A 14,506-nucleotide genomic window follows, 5' to 3' on the forward strand; every position below is an offset into this window, starting at 1 on the left:
TGGCTTCTGTAGGATGAGTGTTGTAATTGTTCCATATACTATTTTCAGCAATAGCCTTTATCCTCACCTTTTGAGGTACTTTATTCCACCATTTTTGAGGCAGAAATCAACATTTTGACATTTTCCCTTAAAAGTACTTTCATTTTGTTCCTCTCAGTTTTGCTGTCCATGGACAGTCTTCCTTCAATTTTCCAGTTTCTAAAAATATGCCATACCTCATGTACTTCTGTACTTTCAGTAGTTACCTTTGTTCTTGTTTTATATCTTCTTTATCTCTTCTCTTATTTAGTAGGATTTGAAGACTGAGTGGAAACAAATGCATGTTATTCAATCTGTTGTTTAGCTGCATGATTTGTTTTTTTGATGAGTCACCTGATCACTTGATTCTCTTTGTAGTCATCCTACATGGAGTCTTCCACTTGTATATAATTTTAGTCTTTAATTTTACCATATATCAATTTTTTGATCTGCTCATTTCCCTGATTTCTATACTGTTCAAAGCTATATTAAAAGTATTCAGAGATCTTTTAGATCAGTAAATGTTAGTTTTTCTATTCTTAGATCTTCTAAGGAGTTTTACTTCTGAAAACCAGACAATCTCAAGTAAATTTACATTTGGGATTGCTTTGATTTGGGGAGACATGTCCTGAAAGCAAAGAATTGAATCCACATTAGCTTATTTCTAAAACTTTATTAATAATATAATGCTAGAAATGTTATGTTATTTTTTATTATTTTTTAGAAGAAGACTGGGAAGTTGGTAAACTGATGGAGAGAGTACAGCAAGGATCTGTGAAAAGAGTTGGAACTATACTTCAGAAAACCCTGACAGGGTATAAAGGCAGTGAATTTAAAAAACTTGAAAAAATACCTTCTCTGAACTCCAACATTAATTTTACAAGGAAATGCCTCTATAAATGTGACTCTTCTGGAAAAAGTATGAAACATAATTTAGATTCACTTAATCATAATAATGGACAGAGGAAACATCATGAATATAAAAAGTCTGAGAAATGTTCCCCTAGGTCATCCCCTACAGTAATAGCTAGTTTTAAGTGTGCTCAGTGTAGAAAATGCTTCATTCAGGAGTTGGACCTCATCAGACATTTGAGAATTCATACTGTGGAGAAACCTTATGAATGTTATGAATGTGGAAAAGCCTTTATCCGGAAGGAATACCTTAATTCACATCAGAAAATTCATACAGGAGAAAAACCTTATGAATGTAATGAATGTGGAAAAGCTTTCATTCACATGCCAAACCTCATTAGACACCATAGAACTCACACAGGAGAAAGACCCTATGCATGTAAGGAATGTTGGAAAGCCTTCAGTCACAAATCTAATCTCATTGAGCATGAGAAAATTCATACTGGAGAGAAACCATATGAATGTAATGAATGTGGGAAAACCTTCAGCCAAAAGCGAAGCCTTATTGACCATGAGAAAATTCACACTGGAGAGAAACCATATGAATGTAATGAATGTGGAAAAGCCTTTTCTCGAATTTCATCCCTAACTATACACATAAGAAGGCACACAGGTGAGAAACCCTATAAATGTAATATATGTGGGAAGGCGTTCTTTCAGTGCTCAGCATTTATTTTGCATATGAGAAGTCATACAGGTGAAAAACCTTATGAATGTAATGAATGTGGGAAAGCCTTCTCTAGAAAGTCTTCTCTTACGGTACATGAGAGAAATCATACAGGTGAAAAACCTTATGAATGTAATAACTGTGGAAAAGCTTTTATTCAGATGTCAAACCTTACCAGACACCAAAGAATTCATACTGGAGAAAAGCCTTATGCCTGTGAGCAATGTGGGATTGCCTTTAGTAATAAATCAAGTCTCACTGAGCATGAAAAAATTCATACTGGAGAGAAACCTTATGAGTGTCCTAATTGTGAAAAAGCATTCAGATATAAGAAAAACCTTATTGAGCATCTGAAAATTCATACTGGAGAAAAACCTTATGAATGTAATGAATGTGGAAAAGCCTTCTCTCGAATTTCATCTCTTACTATCCACCTAAGAAGTCACACAGGGGAGAAACCCTATGAATGTAATGAATGTGGAAAAGCTTTCTGTCAAAGCTCATTACTTATGACACATATGAGAAGTCATAGAGGTGAGAAACCATTTAAATGTAATGAATGTGGGAAGGCTTTTTCTCAAAAATCATCTCTTACTGTACATTTGAATGGTCATACAGATGAGAAACCACAAGTGTAATGTATGTAAAAGGGCTTTCAAATTTCAACCCTTGCTCTACATGTGAAAACATATACAGATAAGAATACCTGTGTAACGAATGTGGAAAACTTTACAATTGTCATTCATACTGCATTAGATACCATCATATTCAGTTGGTATAAATCCTTTGAATGAGCATAAGAGAACCTTTAGTAGAGATTCATATCTCATACCTCATCAAAATACTCATTTTGCACTGATAGACCACCTAGCTGGAAAAGCTTTAAGCAAATTTTCAGAATTTATAAAGCACAAAGAAATTCATACTGAGGAAAAAGACGATTGGTACAATGGAAAACCTGTACCAATAAAAACCTGCAACATTGTACTTAATTATAAAACTCAGAAATATGAATATTAATGTAAGGAATAAGAGGGACATGCCTATCACTGCTATTTACTAACAGTAGCATTGGATGATATACTTAGAGAAATAATACAAAGAAATAAGTGATAGAGATTGGAAAGAAAATATAAGGTTAAGATCATATATAGTACAGGCAAACTGAAGATAAATTATTTCATTAACTTCACAATAACTAGAAACTGCATTACATTGAATTTTTGTACTCTACTTATGCCAGGCTTTCACAACTTAGAATTCTAATAATGCAGTTACATCATGTGACAATCAAAAGATTTTGTAAATCAAGGAGTATATATACTTCTTTGGTAAATATGTTTGTATATACATGCATCAAAATACTGAATTTTAAAAATAAATATTTAAGATCTGATATAACTCTTTTATTTTGTTTGAAATTGAGATCAAACTTTACCTATGTTTGAGAGAGACCCTGAAGAAAACTAATTGGTTATGTAGCCAGCATAAATTTTATTATTTTATTGTTGTGATTTTTGCTAACAATGTTTAATTGTGGCTTTACCAAGAATAAAGTTAAAATAAGCAATTAAGAAAAGGGTTGTATTAATGGGCCATACAATTTAAGTAGAGAAGTGAAAGTGTGAGAGGGAAAGGAAGTAGCTAGATTGTAAAATCAATAGATTCGGCAGCGGACTTGACCCAGTGGTTAGGGCATCCGTCTACCACATGGGAGGTCCGTGGTTCAAACCCCCGGCCTCCTTGACCCGTGTGGAGCTGACCCATGTGCAGTGCTGATGTGCGCAAGGAGTGCCATGCCACGCAGGGGTATCCCCCGCGTAGGGGAGCCCCACACTCAAGGAGTGCGCCCCATTCAGAGAGCCACCCAGCGCAAAAGAAAGTGCAGCCTGCCCAGGAATGGCGAGAGCTGACACAACAAGATGACGCAACCAAAAGAAACACAGATTCGCATGCCACTGACAACAACAGAAGAAGCGGACAAAGAAGACGCAGCAAATAGACACAGAGAACAGACAACTGGGGAGGGGGGGAAGGGGAGAGAAATAAATAAATAAGTAAATCTTTAAAAAAAAAATTCAATAGATTGTAGTTTTGTTTGGGATTCAAGACTATTTGAGCCAGATAGGATTTAGGAGTGAGATGGAAAGATGGTGATATTCATAGAGTTGTACACTTGAAAGTGAGTTGATGGCAGCATTGCAGTTATTAATCATGGTAAGATCCACATAGTCTAGGGATGAGTGGCTGAGGCATGATGCATGACATATCATTGGTGGAAGGGTGGTCATAGAACTAGAATAAAGACTGTTGGAAAGATAATACACATTGAAATGATAGAAATAGTCTTCAAAAGAGTAACAGTGATCCAGAAGCTAAAATCTTTAAGGAATCTGGGAGGTGCAATAAGGAGCAGAAATAGATAGTGATATTTAATGCCTTAAGAGCCAAAATGTGTGCATTTTTTAATAGCAGAAAGAATTAGAAGCAAAAAATGTGGAAAAAAAGAGCCAGCTACCTTGCCCCCAGTGCCCACTAGCATAATGTATGTTGTTATTAAATTGTATCCCCCACAAAAAGCATCTTAAGTCCCAACCCCTGTCCCTGTAGATATGAACCCATTTATAAATAGGCCTTTTGAAGATGTTATTAAGGTGTGCCCAAACTAAATGAGGGTGGGCCTTTATCCAATATAGGTGACATCCTTATAAACAAAGGAAATTTGATGAAGAAAAGGAAGCATGGGAAGAACAAGAAACCAGAAGTCAATGGAACCTGGAGAAGACATTGCCCTATTCACTGTTATGTGACAGAAAAGCTAAGGACCAAGGATTGTCCACAGCCAGCTCCACAATGCCTTTGGGGAGAAAACACTGCTTTGCTGATGCCTCGATTTTGGACTTCTAACCTCAAAACTATAAGCTAATAAATTCTCATTGTTTAAGCTAACTCATTATATTGTATTTGTTTTAGCAGCTGAGAAGCTAATATAGGTATGAAGAGAAAACAGCCATCTAGGGAGGAGGTCAAAGAAGCATAGTCTTTGGAAAGAGCCAGGTTTTAATTGGACAAGAAAGTGAAGGAAACATTAAGTAAAGTTGTCGAGGACATAGGGGATTGTGATGATAATTGAATGTGAAATCCATAGAGCACAGGTTTTCTAGAGTTGGGCATGGGTGCAAATGGAGTTAGAAAGGGGACTGTACAGATCCATCTGAGGTTAGTCTGAAGGATCAAGGATGACCTTGGAGTCTTTGGCTATTTGTGGTGATGGGCAGAAATCGAAATAGGAAATATCAGTCCTGTGAGTACTGGAATGGTAAAACAGTGGGATCTTTCATTAGGAGGTTGTTTTCCAGTGTTTGACAAATGGTGAGCATGCATAGGCTGTTAGCTCCATTCTAAATTCAATTCTTGAGACTCAGAAGTGAACATAAAATCCAAGGAATGAACAACAGCAATTAAAAAACAAAACAAAACTCTGAGATGGGACTGATGTGTTTGTATGGAGAGGGAGCACATGGGTTGGTAGCATGGGGCAGAGAGCTTTAGATACTGAAGAGAATCAATTAGGAGAGGCTCTAATTCTGCAGGTGCCTCTTGCCCACCTTATTTTGGGATTATTTTTATTGTCACAAATCAGCAAAAATCCAAGCTGCTCTATCAGTGGGGTAATTTCAGGGCATAAAAATATTGAGTTAATCATCCACCTTTAGCCATTTATCCACCCAGTTTCATTCTAAACCTCCAAGGCTGATGGATTGATTACCTTTGCTTCTTAAGAGTTTAAGGGATTCCTTGACTGGAAGAAGCAGCTGCAGTTGAGGCTCATCCCCTCCCCCCTTATTTAGACAAGTGCCTGGTTTGGTGTACTTCCCAGTACTCATTATTAGGTACATAAACTACCCTTTGGAAACATTAACTCATAGGCAAAAGTGACTAAAAATCTAAAGAATTGTTACATCAAACTGAACAAGATTTGACAATTCAAGCAAAAGTGTTAGTTCAGAAGAATTTAAAATGTTAATATATATCCTCTTAAGAGAGAAGGGAGGATTTTCATAATAAGTATCAGAAGTCATTAAAAGGTAGAAATATTTCATACAAAACAGCTGAAACAACATAATGAGATAGGTGGGATGAAATCAGAACAATTAATAAGCTGGAATGTCATCCAAATGTATTCAGAAAATAGCAAAACTGTTTTAAAAGGAATTTAGGAAGTAAGCAAAAAATATGGAGAGTAGCAGCATGTCAGTGTCTAGATAGAAGCCCCAGAACATTTGGGATAGTTCCAGAAGATTTGCAGACCAAATCTTCAAGCAGTTGTTCTTGCTGCAAGGCTGTCTTGAGTATATTTTCTTTGTTACAATCAAATATGATTTAATTAAGTTACCATTTTTAAGTAGTTTTTTTGCTTGGGTCACAAATGAGCCACTCAGAAACTTGCTTTGGTTGCAATCTAATTTTCATTTTTCATTTTCATGGAAAAATTCTGTGATGAGAAATTCTATTTTAAATCTGCCTTTTCTAGCCATTGCTTTACTGTGAGTTGGGAATACTATGATGAGTGACTAGCTTGCTAATGTTGATGTATAGTGTATACTTTTAGCATAGCTATGGTGTAAACACAATGCATTGCCGTCTAATTTGATAACAAACTAATCCACTCCATATGTGTAGTGCACTAAATGCAAAGTGGTGAGAGTACCACATATAATCTCTGCCACAACTACTCAGTTCTGCCATTATAGCTTGTTAGAGGTTGAATCATGTTTCCCAGAAAAACATTTTAAAGCCCTGTGCCCTATTTCTGTGATTGTGACATTGTTGGAAATATGGTCTTTGAAGATGTTACTAAGATCCCCAATAGGATTAGGGTGGGCCTTGATCAAATATGATTGGTGTCTTTATAAGAAGGGATGAATTGGAAGGACACAGGGGAGAAGGTCTTGTAATGACTGAGGCAGAGATTAAATCCCAGTAATTACTGATAAATCTCTAGAAGACAGGAAGAAGCAAGAAAGGATTCTCTCCCTTACAGCTTTTGGACTTCAAGTTTCCAGATCTTTGAGGCAATAAATTTCTGTTTTAAGCTATCTAATTTGTAGTACTTTGTTGACAGCCCCTAGAAACTAAGAAGTAGCTCAAAAGCAGCAACAAAATAATGGGTATGCCTGTATACCAATAAAACTTCACTTATATAGACAGTGAAATTTGAATTGTATATAATTTTCATGTTATGAAATATTGTTCTTTTCATTTTTCTCCAACCACTGAAAAATATAAAAAACATTGTCAGTTCACAGGCTGTAAAAAACAGAGAGAGGATTTAATTCATGGGCAATGTTTGCCAATCCCTGTTCAAGTCAAACATGTTCTCAGGTAAAGTGCTGGCTCCAACATTTTGTTTTTTTTCCTTTTTTGGTTACATATAGCCTCTACTTCCATCCTATCTGCTGCCCTTGCTTTGTCAGCTCAGAGATGCATTTAAAATATTTATTTTCTGTAAGAGTAGTCTTTTACCAGGATGCACATCTAATGTTGCCAGAAACAAAAAAAAATTAATACTAGATTAACTTGCTATTTTTCATTATAGATTCCAGTCTGTTGGAATTTCTTATTGAAATTGCATTGAATATGTAGATTATTTTGGAGATAATTTTAAATCTTTTCGATATTATTAACTATGTGGTCTATTTTTATATTTAGTTGCGTTTTAATATCTTGTTTTTTAATACTCCCTTAATTTTATTAAAGTAAGGGGAATCTGGATGCCTGAGAGAAAAACACAGAAAAGGAAGGAAATCAAGGAAGGTTAAATGAACTAAGGACTTTTAACAGAATGGACATGCAATTGAGTTAGCATTTGTGTATCATTCATAACGCTTAAATCAAGTACTCACTATAGATCTTTTGAATATATCATGGAAAAAAGCACAGAACCTTTGGTCTGTAAAAATAAAAACAGACCATATCTTAAGAAAATTATAACTTGTCAATCTAGTCGTCTTCTACTACCAGGTAATGAGTTTTAACATCCTCTGACAATTCAAACTTACACAGAAATATCAAGCATTTGTTACTACTGAATATATTCCACTTAAAACTAATTATCCAATATTAAATTCAGAAAGCTTTCTTTAATGGTATAAAACTCAATTTTTTAAAAAGATTTATTTATCCCCACCCCCACCCACCCCCCCATTGTCTGCTCTTTGTGTCCATTGGCTGTGTGTTCTTTATCTGCTTGTATTCTCATTAGGTGGCTCCAGAAACCGATCCTGGGACCTTCCACAGTGGGAGAGAGGCGATCATTCTCTTGTGCCACCTCAGCTCCCTGGTCTGTTTTGTCTCATATTCTCTCTCCTCTGTGTCTCTTTTTGTTGTGTCATCTTGCTGCATCAGCTCTCCACATGAACCAGCACTCCTTGCATGGGGCAGCACTCCACATGGGCTAGCTCACCACATGGGCTAGCTTGCCTTCAACAGGAGGCCCTGGATATCAAACCCTGGACCTCCTATATGGTAGATGGGAGCCCAATTGCTTGAGCCACATCCACTTCCCAAAACTCAATATCAGTTATTTTAGGTGCAATTCATAGAAAGTTACAGAAAAAAAGTATTTTTTGACTTTAAAAAATATAATCCTGTAACTAAACGCAATAAATGAAAGAAATCCTAGGATCCAGGGACAATATTTGAAAATACTTTGCTAGTTAAACCTCTCTGAGAAAATTGTGTCCTACCTCACAAGACATTGTTTCTAGAACCCATTAATTTGCTTAATTTTTTTTCTGTCTGGTTGCGTCATGGACTTGTTTTGATTTTTTACCAGGTCTTGGGGATGGAACCCAGGTGCTCCATATGGTAAACAGGTTCAATTGCTTGAGCCACAGCTGCTTCCGTCTTGTTTTTTAAAAAAAAAAGTTTTTAAGTAATACTTTGAAGGTCATGGTTTGAATATCCAAATACAGTAAGTTTAGTTATATGAGTGCTTCTTATTGAATAATAATATAACTACAGATGTTGAGATTGCTGTTTGAAAGTATATACAGGCAGGGATGATTCCTGTGCTAAAGAATTTGAATCCTATTAGTTATTTCCTCCAAGTAAAAACTGATAGCTTTCTGTAATTCATGAATGCAGCATCTTGTCTCTAAGGGAGAAAACATTAACATCCAGAAGGAATATTCCCCTCAAAAGGGGCTGTTCTGCTCCACCCAGAACCTTTAATAGATCTGTTAATGCTCATTAGAGCTATTCAGATCATTTTCTAAATTTTAGCATCTTCCTTAAGATATAAATCGCATTCCCTACAGTTCACCCATTTAAAGTGTACAATTTTATGGTTTTTAGTACATTGACAGAGAAGTGCAACTCACAGCACAATAAACTTTATTAACATTTTTAGCACTCCAAAAGAAACCCCATAACCATTTCCAGTTATGCACCATTTCCTTTCAACCTCTTCAATCCTAGGCAACCACTAATGTTTTAATGCCTTTTTAAAAGCACAATTTCTCCATCTGACCATTCTATAGTTGCATGCTATAAAAAATGTTATTTCAAAAAAATTGCATCTTATGTTTCCTCTTGTACAGAATTGCTAAACTTCTGTTTTTACAGACTACCTATTATCTGAGAATAAAAGGTTTTTCTTACTTGCTAATTCTTATACACCATGGGAACACTAACAATTCACCATTTTTATGAATGTTTGTCATTGGTTTTTGTACATACCCTTTGTATAATTAGGAAGTTTCCATTCCAAATTCAATTTTTTTTTTTATCATGAGCTTGTTAAATTGCTTTTTGTAATCTAGGATCTAATCATTTGGGGTTTTTCCCTTTTAATTTCCTAATTTGAAAAATTGTATGAATATATTTTATAATGTAAAGCACTTCATGCATTCATGGAAAAAGTCTAAGTTTGTCATCATTCTTTATCTTGTATGTCCTTTGCAAGATTAAGTTGGGCAATATTAGAAATTATGCATCTGTATTCCTGTAGGCTAATGGCCTGTAATTTTCCTTTCTCATCTGTGCTTGACTAATTTTGATATAAAGATAATAGAAATTACATAGAATTACAGCTTTTATTAATTGTAAGTAATGAGGTAGAGAATACTCCCTCATTTTCCTGTCTGGAAGAATTTTCTTTATTGGAAATATCTTTGCTTAAATGTTCATGGAACTCACCTGTAAAACCACCTATTACTTTGAATGTGTGTGGAAATATTTTAAACCTCTAATTCAGTATATTTAATGGTTTCTTAAATACTTCGGCTATTTCTTCTTGTGTCATTTTTGGTAAGTTAAATTAAGTAAACACAAGGGAACAAGCAACATGATCAAGAGTCAAAGGGAAAAAAAATACCCTGCAAAATCAGATGGTGAAGGGAAGTGCTGTGGCTTAATTGATTGGGCTACCATCTACCACATGGGAGGCCCTGGGTTCACGTCCCAGGGCCTCCTTGTGAAGGCAAGCTGACCTGCGCCAGTGGAGAGCTGACGGCCTGCACCCGTGGACATGATGCAGCAAAGGGAGACAAGCAGACACAGAAGAACACAAAGCAAATGGACACACAAAACAGACAGCAAGGAAGCTTCAAGGGTGGGGAGGGGAGGTAAATTAAATCTTAAAAAAAAAAAGGTGGTGAAGACTGCAGATAATGAAATCAAGTGTGTTTTCATAGTTAAAATGAAGGAAGGCATTAAAAGTATGAAGAAAGACCATCAAAATTATTTAAAAATAAATAATCTAGAAATAAATGAATTTTTAAAACAATATATAGTTGAAATGAGAAATAAAGAATTGATACAGATATGAAGAAATTACACAGCATTCAGCTCATAGAGACAAATGTCAATCATGAAAGAGAGGTCAAAAACAGGGAAGTTAGTGAAAATGTCTATTATATGATAATTATAAGTTCCAAAAGGAGAGAACAGAAAGAGAGAAAGCATTCAAAGAAATAAATGTGTGTGGGGATGGGGGTTATACAGGAACCTCTTATATTTTTCAGTGTAACTTTTGTGATGTATATATCTTCAAAAAAACAATTTACATAAATGATGTGGTGGGGGTGGGGAGTGGGTTATATGGGAAACATTTTTTTAAATGTTTTTTAATGTAACATTCCTTGTGATCTAACTTTAATAATTTTTTTTAATTTTAAAAATTTAAAGAAATGCTGGGAATTTTTCTGAACAGAAGAAAAACATCTGTGGATTCTACAAAGATGATAAATATAAAGCCATGAAAACTTAGAGGTAATTAATGAAACCCAATACAAAGCAATTATCACAAAAGAAGAAACTGGCAGATTACTTAGGCAAGAAAAAACCATTGACAGCTTACTGTATACCAAGTTGAAAATCTATGATGTATTCTGTCCAAAATGTTGAACTTAATCAGTCCTTTAAATCAAACTTCCCTATAGAGTCAAATGAGAGAGAGTCAAGTTTATATTTAATACAAGGGATAGAGGAACAAACTAAAAATAACCTGGTAAAGAAGCAATCAGACCAATGCAGAAGATAGGGCATTCTGTAAGATTACAGGGTGTTTTCAACAGGTCAGTCATGAAAAAAGGGACTGTTATAAATGTAAAAACTTTAAGGAAAATATATATGAAATGTATGCTTTACACAGACTGTATTTGTTTACTGTGGCTGGTCTAAATTATCACAAATATTGGGGCTAAAAACAATATAAATTTACTTTCTTATAATTCTGGAGGCCAGAAGTCCAAAATAGGCTTTAGTAGGTAGAAAATAATTTGTTGGTAGGGTTGCACTCTCTCCAGAGACTCTAAAGGAGAATCTGTTCCTTGCCTTTTGCAGCTTCAGGGAAAAGGCAGGGAAAAACAAGGATGTCCACATTCATCATTTTTATTCAACATTGTATATAAAGGCAAAATTTTGGAAGCAAAAACATTTCATCAGTAGGAAATTAGTAAAATGATACACAAACACAACCATTTAAAGATAATGGTATATCTTTACTGACTTGGAAAACTGTTCATGATGTACTCTATCATATAAAAGACAATTTAGGCGGTGGACTTGGCCCAGTGGTTAGGGCATCCGTCTACCACATGGGAGGTCCATGGTTCAAACCCCAGGCCTCCTTGACCCGTGTGGAGCTGGCCCATGCACAGTGCTGATGTGGGCAAGGAGTGCCCTGCCATGCAGGGGTGTCCCCCACATAGGGGAGCCCCACGCGCAAGGAGTGCATCCTGTAAGGAGAGCTGCCCAGCGCAAAAGAAAGTACAGCCTGCCCAGGAGTGGTGCCGCACACATGGAGAGCTGACACAGCAAGATGGCGCAACAAAAGGAAACACAGATTCCTATGCCACTGACAACAACAGAAGCAGACAAAGAGGATGCAGCAAATGGACACAGAGAACAGACAGCTGGGATTGGGGAGGGAAAAGGAGAGAAGTAAATAAAAAATTAAATTAAAAACAAGAAAAAAGGCGACTCACCTTTAAAAATAAATAAATAGACAATTTATGCAACTGTATATGTAATGTTATTTTCTTCAACATTTTCTGAAAAGACTTGCTTTGATAATTTGAGAGTGGTTATTATAATGGTTGACAGGATTAAAAATTTCTTTGTGCCTTTCAAATTTCTCTAAAAAAATTTTACATGATAATTTTAAAAGGCGCTCTCTTCAAAAAATGAGGTACAGTTCTGTTTATAGTAAGATATATAAAAACTAAAAACTACAATAAGGAGGTACAAGTACACTTACATACATATACATCATATATACAATACAATGCTTAAATCTTGCCCTGAGATTTAAACTTACACAAGCTTATATAATAATATATCACCAGACTGGCAGGGAAAGCAAATATGGAAAGATAAAATTAGTGATGGGTTCAGAATCTTGGAAAAAGGAAAACCAGCACAATAATTCACAACTTATAATGACAGATGACAGTACATATACATTAGAAAAAAATACCTAGAGTTAAATTAGGAAAAATTAAATTTTCAGGATTATCACTTAATAAATTCTCTGATGTTTAAGGTTGACATGCACCAAAAACTTTTCATTTTCTTCATTCACATTTATAAATTATTTGATATCAAGTAAAGAAGCTACTTGATCAAGGTTTTCAGACTTATTGTATTCTTCAGCAATTTAAGCTGTGGATGACAAAAGTGCCTTCATATTAATTATAGGATTTGTCACCAGCATGAACTCCTCTATCAAATTAACTAAAATCCATACCTGATGGATTTACCCACGGATTATTTTCATAGTTTTCCTACCAGCATGACCTTTTCTATGTTAAGGTTTGAACTGCATATGAAAACCTTCCCAAATTCCCTACCACATTCCTTCCCACATTTCTCACCATTATGAATTCTCTGATGTTGAGAAAGATCTGAGGAACAATGAAAGGACTTTCCACATTCCTTGCATTCAAAAGGTTTCTCACCAGTATGGATTCTCTGATGCCAAATAATGGCTGAACTACTACTAAAAGTTTTTCCACATTCCTTACATTGATTTGGTTTCTCACCCACATGAATTCGCCAGTGTTGACTAAGGCCTGAGGGATGGTAAAAAGCCTGCCCACATTCTTTACATATACATAATTTCTCACCTGTGTGAAACTTTCATAAGTATAGAACTGTTTTGAAAGGCCTTTCCACATGCTATACAAACATAGGGTTTCTCACCCATGTGAATCCTCTGATGTTCTATAAGTTTTGAACTACTGCAAAAGGGCTTTCCACGATCCTTACATATATAGGGTTTTTCACCAGTATGAACTCTTTGATGTCGATTAAGGGCTGAACTACTACTAAATGCATTAGCACAAGTGTTATATTCATAGGGTTTCTTACCAGTATGAATTCTATGATGTATTAAAAAATATGATGTATTCTTATAAGCCTTGCCATATTCCATACATTCATAGGGTTTTTCACCAGTATGCATTCTCTTATGTCTTTTAAGGTCTGAGGAAAAGTGAAAGGCCTTTCTACATTCTTTACTCATATAAGGTTTCTCACCAGTGTGAATTCTCTGATGTTCTATAAGTATTGAACTGCTACAAAAGGCTTTTCCACATTCTTTACATACATACAGTTTCTCACCATTGTGAATTCTCAGATGCAAAGTAATGGCTGATTTACTACTAAAGACTTTCCACATAGCATACATTCAGGGTTTCTCACTGGTGTGATGTCTCTGATAATAGGTAAGGTCTGAGGAATGATGAAAATTCTTCCCACTTCCTTTGCTCCACAGGGTTTCTCATATGTGTGAATTTTCTGATGTGCTCCAAATATTGAATCAGTGAACTAAAGGCTTTTCCACATTCCTTATACTCATAAATTTTCTCCTCAGTATGAATACTCTGGTGTTGTACAAAGTTTGAGGGCCCATCATATTCCTTATGTTCATAGATTTCACCAGTAAGAATAATCTGATCTTGAATATGTTCTGAACCTCTACAAATCACCTTCCCACATTCATTATGGTCATACATTTTAGCCAGTATCAATTTTCTGATGTGCAGATAGTTACAAGTGCTTTCTCTTCAATGTAAGTTTTTTGATATAAAAATAGAGATGGGTGCTGACTGAAAAAGTGTGTATATCTTCATAGTTGAATATAACTTGATTAAAATTTTCCACCTGATATCCTTGTTTTTTCTCAGCCTTTCCTTTACATTCCCAGTCCTCTTTGTAATGGGAACACTCAAGTCCATGTTTTGTAAATCTTCCCAGTAGAAGCCATTGGGATGATTCTATTTTATAAATTTCCTTCTTCAGAGATAATTCCTTGATTTCACAACTAGATTCATGGTCTGAAAGAAAACATAATAGAAAACATTCACTTAATTTTCCTGGAAGAAATGAAACTTTTACAGT

The 14,506-nt window shown here is 35.3% G+C and overlaps 1 protein-coding gene across 3 annotated transcripts in view; it reads left to right on the forward strand.

The window, feature by feature from the left end:
- The window catches only part of LOC101417557 (zinc finger protein 568-like), a 72,263-nt gene extending 57,990 nt beyond the window's left edge, over window positions 1–14,273 (forward strand). For 2 of the 3 annotated variants that reach the window (XM_058279331.2, XM_071209559.1), the window contains exon 5: window positions 743–5,076. In XM_058279331.2, the coding sequence (XP_058135314.1) occupies window positions 743–2,235 (1,493 nt within the window). In that variant the 3' untranslated portion in view covers window positions 2,236–5,076. Of the gene's footprint in view, window positions 1–742; window positions 5,077–11,797 lie in introns of those variants that run through there. The other variant, XR_011646429.1, reaches the window with a different exon arrangement.
- The last annotated feature ends 233 nt before the right edge of the window (window positions 14,274–14,506 follow it).

This window comes from Dasypus novemcinctus, chromosome 18 (assembly GCF_030445035.2).
Source record: "Dasypus novemcinctus isolate mDasNov1 chromosome 18, mDasNov1.1.hap2, whole genome shotgun sequence".
NCBI lineage: Eukaryota > Metazoa > Chordata > Mammalia > Cingulata > Dasypodidae > Dasypus > Dasypus novemcinctus.